The following is a 20,381-nucleotide window of genomic DNA, read 5'->3' on the forward strand; positions in this document are numbered from 1 at the left end:
CGTTTTGAGATCTACTGAAGAAAGAGCGAGGTATCATTAGTCTACAGCTGGGAGCATGCCCCCGTCCCACCTTCCCAATGAGACGACAGCCCCACGTCTCTTTGTGATGGCTAATCTCTGGCCCAAATGCAACATGCTGGTTAAGTGCATGGGCGTGGGGGGGCGCATGTCTCCCACTAGTGGCCAGGTACCGCGACTGCAACAGCTTCCTGCCAGCCCCCTTAACATCAATTCTATTCTTATCTCACACCTGTTTCGGGGGGACCTGACCTTCCAGTCGTACATTGAGCTGTGTGACTGACATCTGTCACACGTGTAGTTCGTTCTCTCCCCAGGGGGTCCTTGGATAAGGCCCCCATGGTGGTTTGAATGCACCTCTCTGTGTAACGCCCGAGCGATGGCGTTTCTTCTTAGCGGTTCAGCAGAGCCAAGGACACCCAGTCTTGGACCACCACCCCATTGTGCTGGGTGCTCTAAAAATCCAGAAGAGGATGAGGAGCCAGGACTCCTGGGTTCTCTCCCCAGCTCTGGGAAGGGAGTGGTGTCTAGTGGTTAAAGCAGGGGAAGCTGGGAGTCAGGACGCCTGGGTTCTCTCCCCAGCTCTGGGAAGGGAGTGGTGTCTAGTGATTAAAGCAGGGGAAGCTGGGAGTCAGGACGCCTGGGTTCTATCCCCAGCTCTACCACTGACCTTGGACCGGTCCCTCCCTGTGCCTCAGTTTTCCACTGCTGTGAAATGGGGGCGGTGGTATTGTTGCTTCCTTGGAGAGTATTTTGAAATTGACAGATGAAAAGCCTGGCTAAGAGCTAAGCACTGCTGGCACAATTACTCCAGTACTGCTGGCATTATTACTCGAGTACTCCCCAGTAATAGCCTGATACGCTACAGGGTCAGGGCAGATGCTGCCCTACCCTTTCAGGGAATAGTCAGTGGGCAGGTTGGGAAAAGTGGGGGGCCTCCAGAGGAGGTGTCTAGCCCCACAGAGCTCTCGTTGGGGGCTGATATCCCCCACCACTGCCCCATCCTGGCATGGCATTGCTAATGGGTTGCCTCTCTCCTCCCTCTCCTCCAGAAGAGGGCGAATATTTCCTCAAGGTCCTGATCCCCAGCTATGCGGCCGGCTCCATCATCGGGAAAGGGGGACAGACCATTGTCCAGCTGCAGAAAGAGACGGGCGCCACCATCAAGCTCTCCAAGTCTAAGGACTTCTACCCAGGTGAGGTGGGCCAGGGGCTCCTGTGAATCCCTGCAGATCTGAGGGTTGATAACTGAGGTGGTGGTGGGGAGGCTGGGACCTTCTCCCCCAGTGATATTCCCCTGCTGTGGCGGCTGGACAGGAGAGGACCAGGTTTGCCTTGATGCCTGGGCTCCGGACCCCTGCGATCCGTCCTGGGGAGGTGGGCAAAGAGCGCTGGCTGGGATAGATTTATGCCATCCAGGTGGCCAGCCCATGCCTGGCTTTGAGAGGCCAGGGGGAAAATGCCCCTTGCATGGAACAGTACAAATGCAGGTCGTACATCTCGGAGGCAAGGCTGCCGGTCTGGCTTGCAAGGCAGGGGACTGTGTGGGGGCAAGCAGCAGCTCTGGAAATGGCTCAGGAGTCATGATAGGAATGTGCTGAGTATGAGGACAGAAATTGCTGTCACCAGGCTCCAGAGATAACGGCTCCCTCAGGAGAATGGGGAAATGCAGCCCTCTTGGAGCAATTGGTTCAGGCTCTCTGCAGACTCAGGTGGTGTCACTGTGTCAACTACACCTGGGGCGGCTCCCCCCTCTCAGACAGCATGGCTGTTGGGTGAGCGAGCAGGGGATGGCGAGGGGGAGCAGGGCGCTGGCCCTGCTGAGGCTGGTTACTGCAGCCAGTTCTGGTGTCCGCCCTTCAAGGATCCTGACATTTCGGCCAGGGGTCAGAAAAGAGCAACAGGCCCAAGAATCTGCCTCCGAGCCAGAGACTGGAGGAGCTGGCTCTACTTCATTTACCCCAGAGAAGATTTAGAGGTGACCAGATCCCAGGTAGCCAGCACTGCCCTGGGGGCGGCGGTGGGTGGGGGGGCGGTTTCTGAGAGCAGAGGCAGAGAGCAAAGGCAGAGCAAGAGCCAGTGGCTGGAGCTGAGGCGAGAAATTCAGATTGGGAATAAGGCACCAAGATTTAACAGGGGACTGAGCTGGGGCAGGCGAATTCCTCCAGAACTAGGACTCCTGGGTTCTTCTGGCTCTGGGAGGGGAGTGGTCTCTAGTTGTGGGCAAAAGGGCGAACACCATCCTGGGCTGCATCAACAGGGGAATCTCAGGAGAAGCAGGGAGGTGATTTTCCCTCTGGATTTGACCCAGGTGCGACCGTGGCTGGGATCCTGGTCCAGATGGATGTTGATAAGTTGCTGAGAAGAGCCCCGAGAACAATTGAAGGGTTAGAAAACCTGCTGTAGAGCGAGAGACTTCAGGAGCTCAGTGTTTTTAGCTTGACAACGAGAAGGGTCAGGGGGGACTTGGTCTCCATCTATCAGTGCCGACACGGAGAACAAGGATCTAATAATGGCTTTTCAGTCTAGCAAAGGTTGAACATGTGCCAATGGCGGGGAGTTGAAGCTGGACAAATTTAGACCGGAAATAAGGCATAGTGAGTGCGATTAACCCGTGGAACAATTTACCAAGGGTCCTGGTGGCTTCTCCATCCCTGGAAATGTTTAAATCAGGATTGGATCTGCGGTAAAGATCGGCTCTAGTTCAAACAGGTGTTGTTTCTGGGCAGGTCTCTGGCCTGTGTTATCCAGGAGGTCAGACTGATCACGGCGGTTCCTTCTGGCCTTGGAATCTGTGAATCTGTGAGGGGCGTGGTGTGTAGTGGTTAGAGTGGGTAGACTCCTGGGTTCTGGTCCCCGCCCTGGGATCGGAGTTGGGTAGATGATCACAATTTGTTGGGGAAGAGTCAACATGGTTTTTGTAAACGGAAATCATGCCTCACCAGTCTATTAGAATTCTTTGAGGGGGTCAACAAGCATGTGAACAAGGGGGATCCAGTGGATATGGTGTACTTAGATTTTCAGAAAGCCATTGACAAGGTCCCTCACCAAAGGCTCTTAAGCAAAGTAAACTGTCATAGGATAAGAGGGAAGGGCCTCTCATGGATCAGTAAGTGGTTAAAAGATAGGAAACAAAGGGTGGGAATAAATTATCAGTTTTCAGAATGGAGAGAGGTAAATAGTGGTGTCCCCCAGGAGTCTGTACTGGGACCAGTCCTATCCAATATATTCATAAATGATCTGGAAAAAGGGATAAACAGTGAGGTGGCAAAATTTGCAGACGATACAAAATTACTCAAGATAGTTAAGTCCAAAGCAGACTGAGATCTAAAAAAATGAAAAAACCCAAACAAACAAAAAAGCAGGTTTAAAACAAACAAAAAGAAGTATTTCTTCACACAACGCACAGTCAACCTGTGGAACTCCTTGCCAGAGGATGTTGTGAAGGCCAAGACTATAACAGGGTTCAAAAATGATCTAGATAAGTTCCTGGAGGATAGGTCCATCAATGGCTATTAGCCATTAGCTGTTCTGTTCATTCCCTCTGGGGCACCTGGCACTGGCCACTGTCGGGAGACAGGACACTGGGCTAGATGGACCTTTGGTCTGACCCAGTCTGGCCCTTCTTATGTTCTTATGGGGTGTTGTAGTTTCAGCAGTGGTATGAGAAATCGGGACTCCTGGGTTCTCTTTCTGGCTCTGGGAGATAGGTGGAGTGTCCTGATTTCCATGGGGGGCCTAGGAGCCAGGACTCCTGGGTTCTGTTCTGCAGCACTTAGCCACGGCCCCCGGGGAATGCACTGTGCCAGTCCCACTAAGTTTCATTTTCAGGTCAAGCACGGAAGATTAGCAGGTGCTGCTGGATGGTGGGGAGGAAGCTGGCAGCCCTGGCCCAGCCATAATCTGTGCCCTGATTGCGGGGCACACAAAGCCAGGCCATCCCAGCTAAGCTGCTTTTCTCTGCATCTCCTGCTCTTGACTGGGGGATTATTGGGCAGAAAATCTCCAGGGATGAGGGGGATGTTGCCAAGGGGCTGGAGAGGGGAGGGGGCAGCTTTTTGCTTGGTAATTTCCCCAGGAGAAAGGGAGTTGTTCCAATCCCTTGGGAAAGGGAGAGGCACCATCCCCCACCACCACGATGCATAGGGAAGGGAAGTCTGGGGTCTGGTCCTGAGGGGGCGTTTCCTAACCCTGAGGGCATGAAGGGCTTGATCAGGTCTGCATATAGGAGGCTGGGGATTCTGGGATTGTGAGAAGGCAGCCTAGTGGTTAGAGCAGGGACCTGGGCGCCAGGACTCCTGGGTTCTATCCCAGCTCGGGGGGAAGGGAGGGTCTAGTGGTTAGAGTGGGGGGGGGGGGGTGGGCTGGGAACCTGGACTCCTGGGCTCTATTCTCCCCCAGTTAGCAATGGCTTCACAGGAGTCACCTCCAGACATTCCAACTCTCGCAAATTGACATGAGTTAGGCTTAATTTTAGTTAAAAATCTCTGTCAGCCCCAGACTGGGGGCTCTGCTGGCTCTCGCTGTCAACCCTGGGACCGGGGATGCCAGTGGGTCCTGCTATAAGCCTGGGATGGGGGCTCTGTGGGCTCCCACTGTCAGTCTGAGACGGGGGCTCCACTGGGTCCCACTGTCAGCTCCCCGACCCACCTCTTCCCACTGCCCTGGGGTGCCCATTGTTTTGGGGAGACACTTCAATACACCTCCCCTGCCGGGGCTGTACATCGCCTCCCCTGGCAGCTGCTTGGCGCTTGGCCCGGGTTTCTCAGCTTCCTCCAGCACCTCCTCTGGACTCTGCTGCTGCTTTGAGGATCGCAGCATCTTCCTCTGCATCCCCCCATCGTGAGGGAGGGCTTCTGGCAGGAGCGCAGCAGGAGGTCAGGCAATCGTAGGGTCACAAAAGGCCGGGGGTGTTCATTGATTTTGGGCAGCTCCAGGCGTGATGGTCCTCATCAGTGAGCGAGTCTTTAACGTTCCATGCGGTGGTTCCCCCTCCCCTCCAGACAGGGGCAGGGGACCATTTAGGGGAGACGAGTGACTTTTTCACACTGGTGCAAAGTGTCCTGCATGGGCACAAGTGACTGCCCCGTGGCCTGGCAGGGCAAGGGACGGGGAATGATCCCTGCGGGCCCTGCTCCAGAGTGGCTCTTTGCATGATTATGAGCGCTCCTGCCGCAGGACCCCAGCTCCTCTTCCTTCCCGTACAGATGCAAGAGGAGGCAGCCCCGGGCTAGTCCCGCATGCGCTGGGCGGAGGCAGGGGGAAAAGCAAACCTTTGGGAAGGATCTCATGATTTATAAGCCAGTCTCGTGATTTTCGGGGTCTGACTGGTGCTGTTGGGGTTGGCAGTGCTGCTAATCCCTGCCCATTTCTTCAGTTGTTGGCTGAATGCCCAGCCTGGCCTGCCCAGGATACCCGTGGGGGGAAGGGGGCAGTTCCAGGCCACTGGAAGTCTCATGGAGTGGGGTGGCAGGGTCCCCCCACCTGCTCCCAGGGAGGGGAAAGATCCCCTAACCCACGGGCAGGGGCTGGTGTGGCCGATCCCAGGGGCCTAGAGAGGGAGGAGGGAGCCACACGGACACCACAGCGGCTCTCTGCAGCCTGCAGGGCCCTGGGTGCCTCCCCCACCCTCAGCTGCAGGGCTAGGGGAGGAAGCAGGAAGCTGGGCAGGGCTGGGCCAGGCTGGGAGGGAAATGGCTTCAATTGCAGGAAATGCTCCCCTTGATAAGTCAGGCCAGAGCTGTGCGCGCTGGTCCCTCCCCTGCCCCGGCTCTGTCCTGGGACCCCCTGCCTCCCAGATCTGTCCTGGGACCCCCCTGTCCCTGCACCCCGGCTCTATCCTGGGACCCCCCCCACGCCCCCAGCTCTATCCTGAGACCCCTCTGCCCCTCCCCCGGCTCTATCCTGGGACCCCCTGCCCCTCCCCCGGCTCTGTCCTGGGACCCCCTGTCCCTGTGCCCCGGCTCTGTCCTGTGACCCCCCCAATCTCTACCCCCGGCTCTGTCCTGGGACCCCCTGCCTCCCAGATCTGTCCTGGGACCCCCCTGTCCCTGCACCCCGGCTCTATCCTGGGACCCCCCCCATCTCTACCCCTGGCTCTGTCCTGGGACCCCCTGTCCCTGCACCCCGGCTCTATCCTGGGACCCCCCCCACCCCCCCAGCTCTATCCTGAGACCCCTCTGCCCCTCCCCCGGCTCTGTCCTGGGACCCCCTGTCCCTGCACCCCCGGCTCTGTCCTGGGACCCCCTGTCCCTCCTCCGGCTCTGTCCTGGGACACCCCCCCGTCCCTACCCCCCCCAGCTTTATCCTGAGACCCCTCTGTCCCTACCACCAGCTCTGTCCTGAGACCTCCCTGCCCCTAATCCCTGGCTCTGCCCTGGGGCAAGCCCCCATACCTCCTCCCCTCCCACCTGTTGCACTGGCACAGCCTCCACTTACACACGCTTGTGCCCTGCTCGCACTCTCAGAATCGTGTGCCAGCCTGTGGAACCGCCACATCCCCTTGCACGCCTTCCCCCCACACCTGCCCTGCCTCATACCCTCCCCTCCTTGTGCCCCCTTGCACCTCCGCTCCCCCATCATCCACCCCTGCCTGGGAACTCTCCACTGTGCCCCCCCATCCCATCCCCCTCCTCCAGGGGTAACCCCAGGTGAGCGGGAGGGAGGAGCACCTGGTACCAAGAGGGGGTGACAAAAATGATTCCCAGGAACAGCCTCTCCCCTGCCCCATTCGACTGCCTGTGACCTCTGCCCCAGACCATGGCCAGGGGCCAGCACTCACCACACCCTTTCCTATTTATCCAGCGTTAATTAGGCCTTGGCTGGGACAGGCCCTATTGTTTTCAGGTAAGCAGCGGAGCTTTGTCACAATCTGGGGAAACCTGATCCTGGGGTGCTGGGGGAAGAGCCCTGAGGGGGGCCTTCCTGAACCCCTGCCCAATGGGCAGACAGTGGAATGGATGTTCCCAATAGCTCATAAAACCTTTCTCGTGCCCCTTGAGTCCACAACTCCTCCCCCCCCACACACACACCATGAGGCAGGGGAAGAGGGCACGACTGCAGCCACTTCTGGGGTGGGACCCAGCAGATGTTTAACCACCAACAGCAATGCTGTGCTTTAGGATAGGAAGGAAGGAAGGATACAATCTCTAGATGAAAGTGGGAATAGAACCCAGGAGTCCTGACTCCCAGCCCCGCCTGCTCCCATCAATAAGAATGTAAGAAAAGTCAGATCGGGTCAGACCAATGGGCCAGCTAGCCCAGGTGGCCAGTGCCATACACTTCAGAGGGAATGACCAGAACAGGGCAATTATCGAGTGATCCATCCCGTCATCCAGTCCCAGCTTCTGTCAGTCAGAGGCTTAGGGACACCCAGAGCGTGGGGTTGTGTCCCTGTACACCTTGGCTAACAGTCATTGCTGGACCTATCCTCCTATTATCTCATTCCTTTTTTAACCCAGTTATAGTTTTGGCCTTCACAACATCCCCTGGCAGTGAGTTCCACAGGTTGACTGTGCATTATTTGAAGAAGAACTTCCTTATGTTTGTTTTAAATGTGCCGCCTGTTAATTTCATTGGATGATCCCTGTTTCTTGTGTTATGGGAAGGAGTAAATAACATTTTCTCATTCACTTTCTCCACCCCAGTCATGATTTTATAGACCTCCATCATATCCCCCCTTAGTCATCTCTTTTCCAGGCTGATCAGTCCCAGGCTTTCTAATCTCTTCTCACGTGGAAGCTGTTCCAGCCCCTTAATCATTTTTGTTGCCCTTCTCTCTACCTTTCCCAATTCTAATATAACTTTATTCAGATGGGCCAACCAGATCTGCACGCAGTATTCAAGGTGTGGGCATGCCATGGATTTATATAGAGGCATTATGATCTTTATCTTATCTATCCCTTTCCTAATGGTTTCTAACAGGCTGTTCACTATTTTGACTGCCACTGCACATTGAGAGGATGTTTTCAGAGAAATATCCACAATGACTCCAAGATCTCTTTCTTGAGTGGGAACAGCTAATTTAGACCCCATCATTTTATATGTATAGTTGGGATTAGGGTTTCCCATGTGCATTACTTTGTATTTATCAATGATGAATTTCATCTGCCATTTTGTTGCCCAGTCACTCAGTTTAGTGAGGTCTCTTTCTAACTCTTCACAGTCAGCTTTGGACCCTATCTTGATTAGTTTTGTATTGTCTGCAAACTTTGTCACTTCACTGATCACCCCTTTTTCCACATCATTTATGAATGTGTTGAACAGCCCTGGTCCCAGTACCGACTCCTGGGGACTTACCTTTCTCCACTGTGAAAACTGACCATTTATTCCTACCCTTTGTTTCCTGTCTTTTATCCAGTTACTAATCCAGGAGAGGACCTTCCCTCTTATCCCATGACATCCCAAATACACTATATCCACTGGTTTCAGAGTAACAGCCGTGTTAGTCTGTATTCGCAAAAAGAAAAGGAGTACTTGTGGCACCTTAGAGATTAACCAATTTATTTGAGCATAAGCTTTTGCGAGCTACAGCTCACTTCATCGGATGCATGCTGTGGAAAATACAGAAGATGTTCTTATACATACAAACCATGAAAAAATGGGTGTTTACCACTACAAAAGGTTTTCTCTCCCCCCACCCCACTCTCCTGCTGGTAATAGCTTATCTAAAGTGATCACTCTCCTCACAATGTGTATGATAATCAAGGTGGGCCATTTCCAGACGTTCTTGTTAAACCCTGGATTTGTGCTGGAAATGGCCCACCTTGATTATCATACACATTGTAAGGAGAGTGATCACTTTAGATAAACTATTACCAGCAGGAGAGTGGGGTGGGGGAAGAGAAAACCTTTTGTAGTGGTAAACACCCATTTTTTCATGGTTTGTATGTATAAGAACATCTTCTGTATTTTCCACAGCATGCATCCAATGAAGTGAACTGTAGCTCGCGAAAGCTTATGCTCAAATAAATTGGTTAGTCTCTAAGGTGCCACAAGTACTCCTTCTCTTTTTACTATATCCACTGGATCGCCTTTGTCCACATGCTTGTTGACCCTCTCACAGAATTCTAATAGATTGGTGAGGCATGATTTCCCTTTACTAAATCTGCATTGACTGTTCCCCAAGATATTATGTAGGCCATTAACTGAAGTATTATGTCCAGTTCTGGGCTCCACATTTCAGGAAAGAAGTGAACAAAATTGGAGAAAGTCCAGAGAAGAGCAACAAAAATGGTTAAAGGTCTAGAAAGCATGACCTATGAGTAGGGTGACCAGATGTCCCGTTTTTAAAGGGACAGTCCCTGTTTTGGGGATTTTTTCTTATATAGGTGCCTATTACCTCCCACCCCTGTCTCGTTTTTTCACAGTTGCTATCTGGTTACCCTACCTATGAGGGAAGATTGAAAGAACTGGGTTTGTTTAGTCTGGAGAAGAGAAAACTGAGAGGGGACATGATAACAGTTTTCAAGTACATAAAAAGTTGTTACAAGGAGCAGGGAGAAAAATTGTTCTTGTTAACCTCTGAGGACAGGACAAGACACAATGGGCTTAAATTGCAGCAAGGGCAGTTTAGGCTGGACATTAGGAAAAACGTCCTGTCAGGGTGGTAAAGCACTGGAATAAGTTGCCTAGGGAGGTTGTGGAATCTCCATCACTGGAGATTTTTAAGAGCAGTTTGTACAAACCCCTGTCAGGGATGGTCTAGATAATACTTAGTCCTGCCTTGAGTGCAGGGGACTGGACTAGATGACCTTTCCAGGTCCCTTAAGTCCTACTATTCTATGATTTATGTATGTGTCTGATAATTCTGTTATTTACTATAGTTTCAACCAGTTTGCCTGGTACCAAAGTTAGGCTTGTCACAGAGTCCCTGGGCAATGTTCTGGAACTGCTCCCTACATAGCCAGTCAGGACTCTGGGGAAGTCTCCTTTCTGGGAGCAGCCTGTCTTCAGGACACACAGCTCACACAGCTTCCACCTTCCTGGGTCTAACCTCGGAGCATTCAGCATCCTCTGCCCCTCCGTGCACTTCCCCCAGCAAGTCGTCCCTGGCGGGGTCCTGGGGAAGCCAGAGGGTCCTGCCCCCCAACTTCGCAGACAGACGTGACTCTCAGCCAGCCAGTAAAACAGAAGGTTTATTAGACGACAGGAACATGGTCTAACACAGAGCTTGTAGGTGAAGAGAACCGGACCCCTCAGCTGAGTCCATTTTGGGGGGCAGTGAGCTAGATAACCAGGTCTGCCCTTCACTCCATGTCTCCAGCCAGCCCCAAACTGAAAACTCCCTCCAGCCCCTCCCCCGGGCTTTCCCGGGCCAGGAGGTCACCTGATTCCTTTGTTCTCCAACTCTTTAGCTCTCACCTTGCAGGGGGGAAGGGCCAGGCCATCAGTTGCCAGGAAACAGGGTGTTGGCCAGTCTCTGTGTCCAGACCCCTGCACACACCTGCCCTCTAGGGCTCTGCAATGATCATACATCCTTACCCCACCACCTAGATACTTAAGAACTGCATAGGGGAAACTGAGGCACCCCCACACTATTCAGAGGAAACATTAAGAACAGTCCCACTTCGTCACAGCTTACCAGTCTGTAATTGCCAGTCTGTAATTGCCTCTGGAACTTAATATATATATATATATATATATATATATATAGGCATTACTTTAGATTTTGGTGACTTGTTACTTTTTAATTCATCAATTTGTTCCAAAACCTCCTCTACTGACACTTCAATGTGGGGCAGTTCCTAAGACTGGTCATGTCAAAAGAATGACTCAGGTGTGGGAATTTCCCTCACCTCCTCTGCAGTGAAGACCGATGCAAAGAATTCATTTTGTCGCTCCACAAACACCTTGTCTTCCTTGAGTGCTCCTTTAGCACCTTGATCGTCCAGTGGACCCACTGAGTAGGCTTCCTGCTTCTGATGTACTTGAAAACATATTGCTGTTAATTTGTGAGGTTTTTGCTAGTTGTTCTTCACAATCTCTTTCGGCCGGCCTAATTATACTTTTATACCTGACTTGCCAGAGTTTATGCTCTTTCTATTTTCCTCAGTAGGATTTGACTTCCAGTTCTTAAAGGATGCCTTTTTGCCTCTAACCGCTTCTTTTACTCTGCTGTTTAGCCAGGGAGGTATTTTTTTGGTTATCCTACTGTCTGTTTGTTTGTTTGTTTTTAATTCGGGCTACACATTTAAGTTGAGTCTCTATTATGGTGTTTAAAAATAGTTTCCATGCATCTTGCAGGCATTTCTCTCTTGTGACTGTTTTAGTTTCTGTTTAACTAGCTTCCTTATTTTTCTGCAGTTCCTCTTTTTGAAGGTAAATGTGACCGTGATGGGTTTCTTTGGTATTTTCTCCCCTACAAGGCTGTTAAATTTAATTACATTATGGTCACTGTTACCAAGTGATTAAGACAGGGCCGGATTTAGGGGCAGGAGATCCAAGAGTCTACCTGGGGTGCCGGGCTTGGGGTGAGCCAAGCTCGGGGTGCTGTTTTTGTTGTTAGCGACAAAAGGGAAATAGAATGTTTGAAGTGACATATTTCAGGTGTTCCCTATGTGGATTCATTTTTCACTAACCTCCTAGAATGTTCTGGACCTGTGTAGAATAAATACAGATTTGCAGATCCTAGCATGCAAATTTATCGTCTTATAGGACAGGGATAAATCAGGCATGCAAATCGTGTATCAAAGTCATTAAATGGGCTTCAAATGCAATAAAAATAAGGCATTCAAAAGTTTAACAAATGGGGAGGGGTGTGCCAAAAAGACGCTCCTTGCCTGGGGCACCATTTAGTCTAAGGCCAGCCCTGGTTTCAGTTATATTCACCTTTTGGACCATATCCTGTGCACTACTTAGGACTGAATCAAGAATTGCCTCTCCCCTTCTTGGTTCCAGCAGGACTAGCTGCTCCAAGAAGCAGCCATCAATGGTGTCTAGAAATTTTATCTCTGCCTCCCATTCTGAGTTGACCTGTACCCAATCCCTGTGGGGATAGTTGAAATCCCCCATTATTCTTGGGATTTCTGTTTTTGTAGCCTCTCTAATCAACCTGAACATTTCACAGTCACCATCACCATCCTGGTCAAGTGATCGGTAGAATATTCCTACTGCTATGCACTTATTATTCAAGCATGGAATTTCTATCCATAGGGATTTGATGGTTCAGTTTAATTCATTTAAGATTTTTATTGTGTTTGACTCTATGCTTTCTTTCACATGTAGTGGTGCCAAACCCCCACCAGCACGACCTACTCTGTCATTTCTATGTATTTTGTACTCGCGTCCCACTGATTATCATTGTTCCACCAAGTTTCTGTGATGTCTATTATAGCAATATCCTCATTTAATACCAGGCACTCTAGTTCACCCATCTTAATATTTAAACCTCTCACATTTGTATATAAGCACTTACAAAATTGGCCAGTATTTAGTTGTCTGCCTCCCTGTGATGTAATTGAATGGGACTCTTTTTCCTTCGACTGTTTCTCTCCAGTTCCTGCCTGTTCTTTACCGACTTCTACCCTCTCCTCTTTACTAGCACTTAGATAAATCCTCCCCTAAGGGATGTCTCTGTCTGAGCCGTGTGCTCCTAGGCACCTGTCGGCCTTCACCCAGCCCTTAATTTACAACCTCCTCTATGACCTTTCTAATTTTACATGCCAGCAATCTGGTTCCGTTTTTATTTAGGTAGAGCCCATCCTTCCTTGTATAGGCTCCTCCTTTTCCAAAAGGTTCCCCAGTTCCTAATAAACCTAAACCCCTCCTCCCAACACCATTGTCTCATCCATGCATTGAGACCCTGCATCTCTGCCTGTCTAACCGGCCCTGTGCATGGAACGGGAAGCATTTCAGAGGATACTACCATGGAGTTCCTGGACCTTTTACCTAGCAGCCTAAATTTGGCCGCGAGGACCTCTCTCCTACCTTTCCCTGTGTCACTGGTACCGACATGTACTGCCAGCTCCTCCCCAGCACTGTACATAAGTCTGTCTAGATGTCTCATGGGCTCTGCATCCTTCACACCCGGCAGGCAATGCACTGTGCGGTTCTCCCAGTCAAACACAACTATCCATATTTCTAACAATCGACTTCCACATCGCTATGACCTGGCTCTTCCTAATAACTGGGGTCCCCTCCCCCTCCCACTCCTCCATATATGGATTCATTTTTCACTAACCTCCTAGAATGTTCTGAACCTGTGTAGAATAAATACAGATTTACAGATCTTAGCATGCAAATTTATTGTCTTATATGGCAGGGATAAGAGGTCTCCTCAGTGCGTCTGGAAGGAGGGTCCCAGTGATGGGATCATTTCCCTCCACTCCAGCTTAATGTTCTCCTTCCCTCCTCCGCAGCACAGACTGGGAGTGGGACCCACTCTGCTGTGCTCCAGAAAGTCTCCTCTCTGTACCTCTCTGTCTCCCTCAGCATCTCCAGTTCAGTCACTCTGGTCTCCAGAACCTGTGCTCAGTCTCTGAGGGCCATGACTTGCTTGCACTGACCCCACTCCTTTCCCAGAGCTGGGGATAGAACGAGGAGTACTGGTTCCTGTCCCCCCTCCTCTAACCACTAGATCCCACTCCCCTCCCAGAGCTGGGATAGAACCCAGGAGTCCTGCTCCCAGCTGCCCCTGCTCTAACTACTAAGAGATGTGGGATGACTGGTGGTTTGTGCGTTGGTGAAAGTGGCCTCCGGTAGTGTGCGGATGGCTGTTATGGTTTGTGGTTTTGATGCTTTGGGGAGGGTGGTGGGCAGTGCTCGTGGCGGTTGGTGGTCTGTGCTCTGGTGCTAGCGGTGGATTGCAGGGAGGGAGGTGTGTGGTGTAGTGAAGGTGGTTTGCGGCGCACATGGGCTGTGATGCTGATGGAGTATTGAGCGTGGGCTGTGCTGCCGTGGTGCTGTGGGCTGTGGTTGGCGAGAATGCATTGGTGGTTGGTGAGAGTGGGCATGGGTCATGGCATCGTAGTTGGTGGGGGTAGGCCTAGGACCATGGTTTGTGAAGGTGGGCTATGGTGCCATGGTGTTGGTGCTTGGTAAAGGTGGGCCATGGTGCCATGGGCTGTGATTGGTGAGGGTGAGAGTGGGCTGTGGTGCCATGGGATGTGGTTGGTGAGAATGGGCGTGGGCCATAGCATCATGGTTGGCAAGGGTGGGCAGTGGTGCCATGCTTGGCAAGGGTGGGCCCTAATGTTACAATGTTGGTGGTTGGCAAGTGTGGGCCGTGGTGCCATGGGCTATGATTCATGAGGGTGGGCCATGGTGCCATAGGCCATGGTTGGCAAGGGTGGGCACATGCCATTGGCTATGGTTGGCCAGGCTAGGCCATAGTGTCAGTGTCTGGCAAGGGTGGGCTATGGTGCCATGGGCCGTGGTTGGTGAGGGTTGGCTGTGGTGCCATGGGCCGTGGTTGCCGAGGTGGGCCATAGAGTTGGGGGTTGGCAGGGTGGGCAGTGGCGTTGCCGGTTTGGCTGGCTCGGAGAGGCTGGGGGTGGTCATGGGATGGGGAGGGGGTTACATTTTGAGCCAACTTGAGGATCCCTGACTCATTCAGGGCCCTCTCCCCATTTCCCTCCTGTCTTCTCCGAACCTCTGTGTGTGGATGGGGGGATGTGGGGATGGAGCCGGGCCTCGTGCTGTGCCCCCCACCCCTCCGGATCCTTGAGCCCCTGATGCCAGGCCCCGGGGGGAGGGGCTCTCCAGCCTGCGCTGGGCCCCAACCCTCGCTGTGGGGCAACTGGGCCCACCCCACCAGCTCTCCTCCTCCCTTTCCCGCCTGGGGCCCCTCGCCGCACCCCGCGGCGGGGGGGCTCATTGCTGGGGACAAAGGGTCCCTCATCACCCAGGTAACTGGCGGATGGCAGATGAGGGGGTGCCGGTTGCCATGGCGACAGGCCCTTGAGCCCTCGGCTCCATCACGGCTGCTGGGGGGGGAGGGGGTTTCAAAACGCTGCAGGTTGCCATGGAAACCTGGCTGTGCCTGTTTTGTTGAGGCAGCAGCTGAGGGGGGGAGGTTGGGGGAAACCCTGGGGGGAGGGGGCATGGCGAGGGGCGGGGGGGTAATGAGGGGGATGGGGGATGTGGGGAAGGAGGGGGAGGGGGGCCATGCAGAGGGGCAAACTGGGAGGGGCAGGGGGGATATAGGGGGAGAGAAGGAGGAAGAGAAGGGGGGGATATAGGGAGGGGGAAGGGGATGCAGGGAGAGGAGAGGTATATGGGGAGGGGGATGTGGGCCAAGGAGGGGGACGTGGGGAGGGGAGAGAGAGGGGAAGGGGGAGGTGGAGATGTGGGGAGGGGGGACATGGGGAATGGAAAGTGGGGAAAGGGATGCGGGGAGAGGAGAGGTATATGGGGAGGGGGATGTGGGCCAAGGAGGGGGACGTGGGGAGGGGCCGGAGAGGAGAAGAGGGTTTGGGATGTGGGGAGGAGAGAGCTGGGAGGGGGGACATGGGCTGGGGGATGTTGTGGGGAAGGAGAGAGACCAAAAATCCTTGGTTTCCCTCCCTCTCCTCCCTGCCGTGGCTCCCCCGTGCAATGGCTCTGGCACCAGGCGAGGGCGTTTTCCCCCCAGGGCCGTACCCCACACCCTGGGGATCAACCTCCCCACCATGGGGAATGAATGCTCGGCAGGGATTGAACCAGAACCCCCAGCCCCAAAGCCTTAGACCCTGAGCACCAGGGGTCTCCCCCCAGCTCTGGGTGGGGAGTGGAGTCTAGTGGTTAGAAGGGGGGCTGGGCGTCAGGACTCCTGGGTTCGATCCCCAGCCCTGCCACAGGCTCAGCGTGTGACCTTGGGGAGGGCAAGTCCCAACCCCCCTCAGTTTCCCCATCAGCCGATAGGACAGGTCACAGGGTGGAGGTGAAAGGCTGGGAATCAAGGGAGATGGGGGGTGCCAAGAGCTCCCTTCCCTGGGGGGGGGGGCTGACACCAGCTCTGTCCAATGGCCGGGATCCCGGGGGGAGCAAAGGGGGTGTGGGGCCCTCATTGGCAGCCCTGCCAGCTGTTGGCTTTAAACAGGCAGCAGCTGGCGGGGCATGGCAGGAACATGTTAACCCTCTATGTGCCACGCTGGGCCCCTCTGGAGCTGGCGCTAGCTGGGTGAGAGCTGGAGGGGGATGGGACGCAGGCGTTGGTTGGGTGAGGGGAGGCCAAGGCAGTGGTGGCTTGTCAAAGCTTCAGCGGACACACTCACTCCCTTCTTACACATGCATCCTCCTCATGCACACTTGCCTGCTTGGACACTTGTTCCTTTGCGATCAGTTGTCCCCTTGCACACCCACTCACACTCTCATTCCCCTGGCATCAGTTGTTGCCCTCTTACACATGTCCTCTCCTCTTGCACACTCACCTTCCTCCATCACCCCCATTCCTTTGGTATCAGTTCCCTTACACACTCACTTCCCATTTGCACACTCACCCCTTTAGTGTCAGTTGTTCTCCCCTTTTGCATGCTACCTCCCTGCAAGCCCACATCAGCGCATCCCTCTCCAGCTTGGTGCCCTCTGTGCCCAGAACTCTGGGTGCTAACCTGCCCATGCTCTCCCCTCCCCAGGCACCACAGAGCGGGTGTGCCTCGTGCAGGGTACAGCCGAGGCCCTCAACGCCGTCCACAACTTCATCGCCGAGAAGGTGCGCGAGATCCCCCAGTCCGTGGTGAAGCCGGAGTCCGTCAACATCCTGCAGCCGCAGACCACCATGAACCCAGACCGTGCCAAGCAGGTGAGATCCGGGGGACTGGACACTCTCCCAGGCAGTGGTGGATTAGCCACTGGGCCAGTGGGAGGGCCCCGGAAAAAATCCACCGCTGGGCAGCGGAAGCCCAGAGCCCAGGCCGCCATGCGGGGTGGGGGAAGCCCCAGCGACCTGAACCCACGCCCTGGCAGAAGCACTGCGCAGGTGGGGCGGAAGAAGCCCCAGCGCCCCGACCCTGATCCCCCACAGAAGTGCTGGGGATGGTGGGGGAAGCCCCAGCGCCCGGACCTGGCTGCAGCCCCGGGACTGGAGGAGCTCTTGCTCCCTGCCGCGGCCGCAGGGCTGGGTGAGGTCTCACTCCCTGCTGAGGCCCCGGGGCCAGAGCGGGGGGACAGTCTTGGGGGGAGGGCAGAAAGGAGCAAACAGGTTGTGGGGCAACAGTGCGGGGGCAGAATGGGGGGACCCTGGATGGAACAGGGGCGGGGCCCAGGGAAGAGACAGAAAGGGGTGGGGCTGTGGGCAGGGCCGCAGGCGGAAGAGGTAGCACGGGGGTGGGACCACAGACGGAAGGTGTGGGCAGGGGCCCCAGGAATCCGCCCCTGCCCCCAGGGAGCAGCCAGGACTCTGCGGGGGAGGCTGGACACGGGCAGACCCTGCGATTGTCCTGAGCTCCCCAAATCCCAGCCAGCGCTGCCCAGTGTCACCACACAGGGGCTGTCAGCAGCACACACTGCCCTCAGCAGCCAGGGCAGGGGCGGTAGGCACCCTCCTGCACACCCACTGTAATATGCAGAGGTTGTAACGCACCTATCAGCAGCCACAAAGGCCTTGGTGTCTTTGGGATGCTGTAGCGTGGGGCTAGGGCAACACTGCCCAGGGGTTAGTGCAGCGATTGCTGGGGGGCAAGTGGAGTTTCATAGTCCATCCCCCACCAACCTCCATCGCTGGGGTTCTGAGTTCAGATCCTGCCTCTGGTCACACGTGAAGTGAGTTGGTTGGGTCTCTTTTTTAGTGGGGAATTTGCTGCATTCTGGGATAGCCAGGGTCTGCGGGTTGGGAGAAAGGGACACTGGCAGAGCTGTGTGTGGGGGGAGCCCAGGGCTGGGATAGTGGGGTGTTGCGGGTTGGGATTGAGGGACACTGGCAGAACTGGGAAAGGTAGGGGAAGTGCTGGGCTGGGGGCTTTGGGTCAGGATTGAGGGGCACCGGCAGAGCTTGGGGGAGCCTGGGGCTGTGGGTTGGGATTGAGGGGCACCAGCAGAGTTGTGGTGGGGGAGCCCAGGACTGAGCTAGCAGGGGGCTGCAGGTTGGGATTGAGAGGCCCTGGCAGAGCTACAGGAGGGGAGGAGCCCCGGAGCTGGGTTGTGGATCAGGATTGGGTCCAGGGGTCCCACAGAGCGGTGCACTCTGGGCACTTATCCCACAGAGCATCTCTTCCTCTTCTGCCGCTAAGAGTTGTAGGAAGGCGGAGGGGGTTGCAGGGTATCCCCATTGGTCACAAAGGTCCCAGTAGACTCTCCCCAATCCCCACCCCCTCCCTTAGGTCCTCAAGTGACACCATCCAGTGCAAGGATGTGCCATGTCCAGACTGAGGCCCATGTGCCTTTGCCCGGACACCAGGGTCCCCTCAGGACAGCCTTGTCATTCCAAGAAGAAAGTGTGCAGAGATGACTTCATGTCTCCTTTAGCTCACCTTGTCCAGCCCTATGGGGCCAGGGAGGGAACATCCACTCCGTCCATTCCCCTGGGCGGGTGTGGGGGAGTGTTGTCCCCTCCAGGCCATTCCCCCACAGGGCAATAGCTACTCTGGTCTGTTTCCCCAGAATCACAAGCCCAGCCTCCAGGGTCAATAGGACTGCAGCAAGGTGGGAATTCTGCGGGTTAGGGGTTAGGACCACAGACTGGGGTCCAGGACGCCTGGGTTTGCTCCCCAGCTCTGGGAAGGGACGGGCTCTCTTGGGTTAGAGCAGGGGGGCTGGGAATCAGGATACCTGGGTTCTATCCCAGCTCTGGGAGAGGACGGGGTCTCTTGGGTTAGAGCAGGGGGGCTGGGAATCAGGACTCCTGGGTTCTAATCCTGACTCTTGGCTTTAACTCCCCTTTCCCTCCCACCAGGGAAATGGGATTGACACCGTCCATGTCCTCGCTCCCCCAGGCCCCTTTGCCCTTGTAACCTGCATCCTGTTGTCCCTCCTGTCTGCAGGAAACAGGCAGGGGACTAGGCCTGGTCACAGTCTGCAGCCCTCCTGCTCACCCCCCGCCATCTCCTCCCACAGCACAGGTCACCCCGGGCAGTCCCTTGACAGGGATGGAGCTGTGGGTGCACTGGGTCAGCACCCCCCACTCCCGCCCAGGCCTGGCTGCTTCAAAGGCAATAAGGGCTCACTTTACTTTCCTGACTGTCAAAGAAACAGAGCAGGAAAAAGTCCGACTCTTCCCTCTGCCCGGCACACTCCTGTCCCCCTCCCCACAGCACTCCCCGCTGGGAGAGGCTGGGGCTGGCATAGCCGGGAGCTCCTCCCACAGCCAGTGCTCCCGCCCTGCTCCCCACAGCGTCCCCCGCTGGGAGAAGCCGGGGTTGCTAAAATCTGCCAAGAAATCTCCTGTTGAACAGGACGCAGTGTGGGTCTCTTGCCCCTTTGAACCCCTGGGGACATGGCTCACCCTGTGCTGGCAGGGGGGAGCGCTGGAGGCCAGGGCAGGGAAAGCTCTTTTCCAGTGCAAGATGCCCCTCTGGGCTGTATTTTAGGCACCCCCATCCATCCCAGGCCTGGCTGCCCGCAAAGGGCTCCCGGCCCAGGCAGGGGAGAGCAGGAGACAATTTCTGTGCTGAGGAGCAGTGGGACGGGAGCAGCTGGCACCATGGGGCACCCCCTGCTCCCCTCATGGATCCCTGGCCTGAAGGGATCAGTGGGGGTGGGGGGGCAGCAGGTTCTGGAAAGTCCATGGGCTGCTGCAGGAGGAAGGAGGAAACGTGTAGGAGGAAACATATGCTCAGAAGTTCCAGGAGTGGAGTGTGGTCTAGTAGTTACAGTGGAGGGGAGGGGCTGGGAGCCAGGACTCCTGGGTTCTATTTTTTGCCCCTTGGCTTGCAACTAAGCTGCATGGCACCAATCTGTGCCCAGATCCTGGCGGGGAGGGTGGAGCTGAGGCCGGGGATCCAGCTGCTGCGGGGGTTGCAAGGGAGGCTGTTGCTGGGTGGTATCCAGGATGCGGTGGCAGCTGGGGATTTGGAAGGGGGCATGGGGTCTATACCAGGAGCCAGGTGGTGCCCAGGAGCCGGTCTGGCCTAGGAGAGCAGCTCCCACCCCTGCAGGGCCCCCTTGCCATGGCAGCAGGGGGCAGGCTCTGTGATGTGTCAGGCTGCCTGGCCTGGCAGGGCCTTGCCACCATTGTGTTGAGAGAGGGAGGGCTCTGGGGCGGGGGGTCTGGCAGCAGTGGGGTCTGAGTGGGGCGCCAGGGGCTCTGTCCTGGCTGGTGGCCCTGAGCAGAGTTTGTCTGAGGGAGATCGGCTGGGTGTGCCTAGAGCTGGGCAGGCCAGGTGCTAGGTAAGCCAGGTGCTGGGTGGACTGAGCTCTGGGTGTGCTGGCGGGACTGTGCACCTTCGCCAGCCCCTCCTGCCTGTTCCTCTCTCCCCCCTTTTCGCTGTCCTCCCCTGCCCCCCATTGGA

General features: G+C 55.2%; 1 protein-coding gene across 1 annotated transcript in view; it reads left to right on the top strand.

Moving 5' to 3' along the window:
- The window catches only part of NOVA2 (NOVA alternative splicing regulator 2), a 36,113-nt gene that overhangs the window by 12,010 nt on the left and 3,722 nt on the right, over nucleotides 1-20,381 (top strand). The window contains exons 2-3 of the mRNA XM_073321847.1: nucleotides 1,071-1,214; nucleotides 16,572-16,738. Coding sequence (XP_073177948.1) covers nucleotides 1,071-1,214; nucleotides 16,572-16,738 — 311 coding nt within the window. The remainder of the gene's footprint in view (nucleotides 1-1,070; nucleotides 1,215-16,571; nucleotides 16,739-20,381) is intronic.

Source organism: Lepidochelys kempii, chromosome 23 (genome assembly GCF_965140265.1).
Source record: "Lepidochelys kempii isolate rLepKem1 chromosome 23, rLepKem1.hap2, whole genome shotgun sequence".
In the NCBI taxonomy this organism is placed as follows: domain Eukaryota; kingdom Metazoa; phylum Chordata; order Testudines; family Cheloniidae; genus Lepidochelys; species Lepidochelys kempii.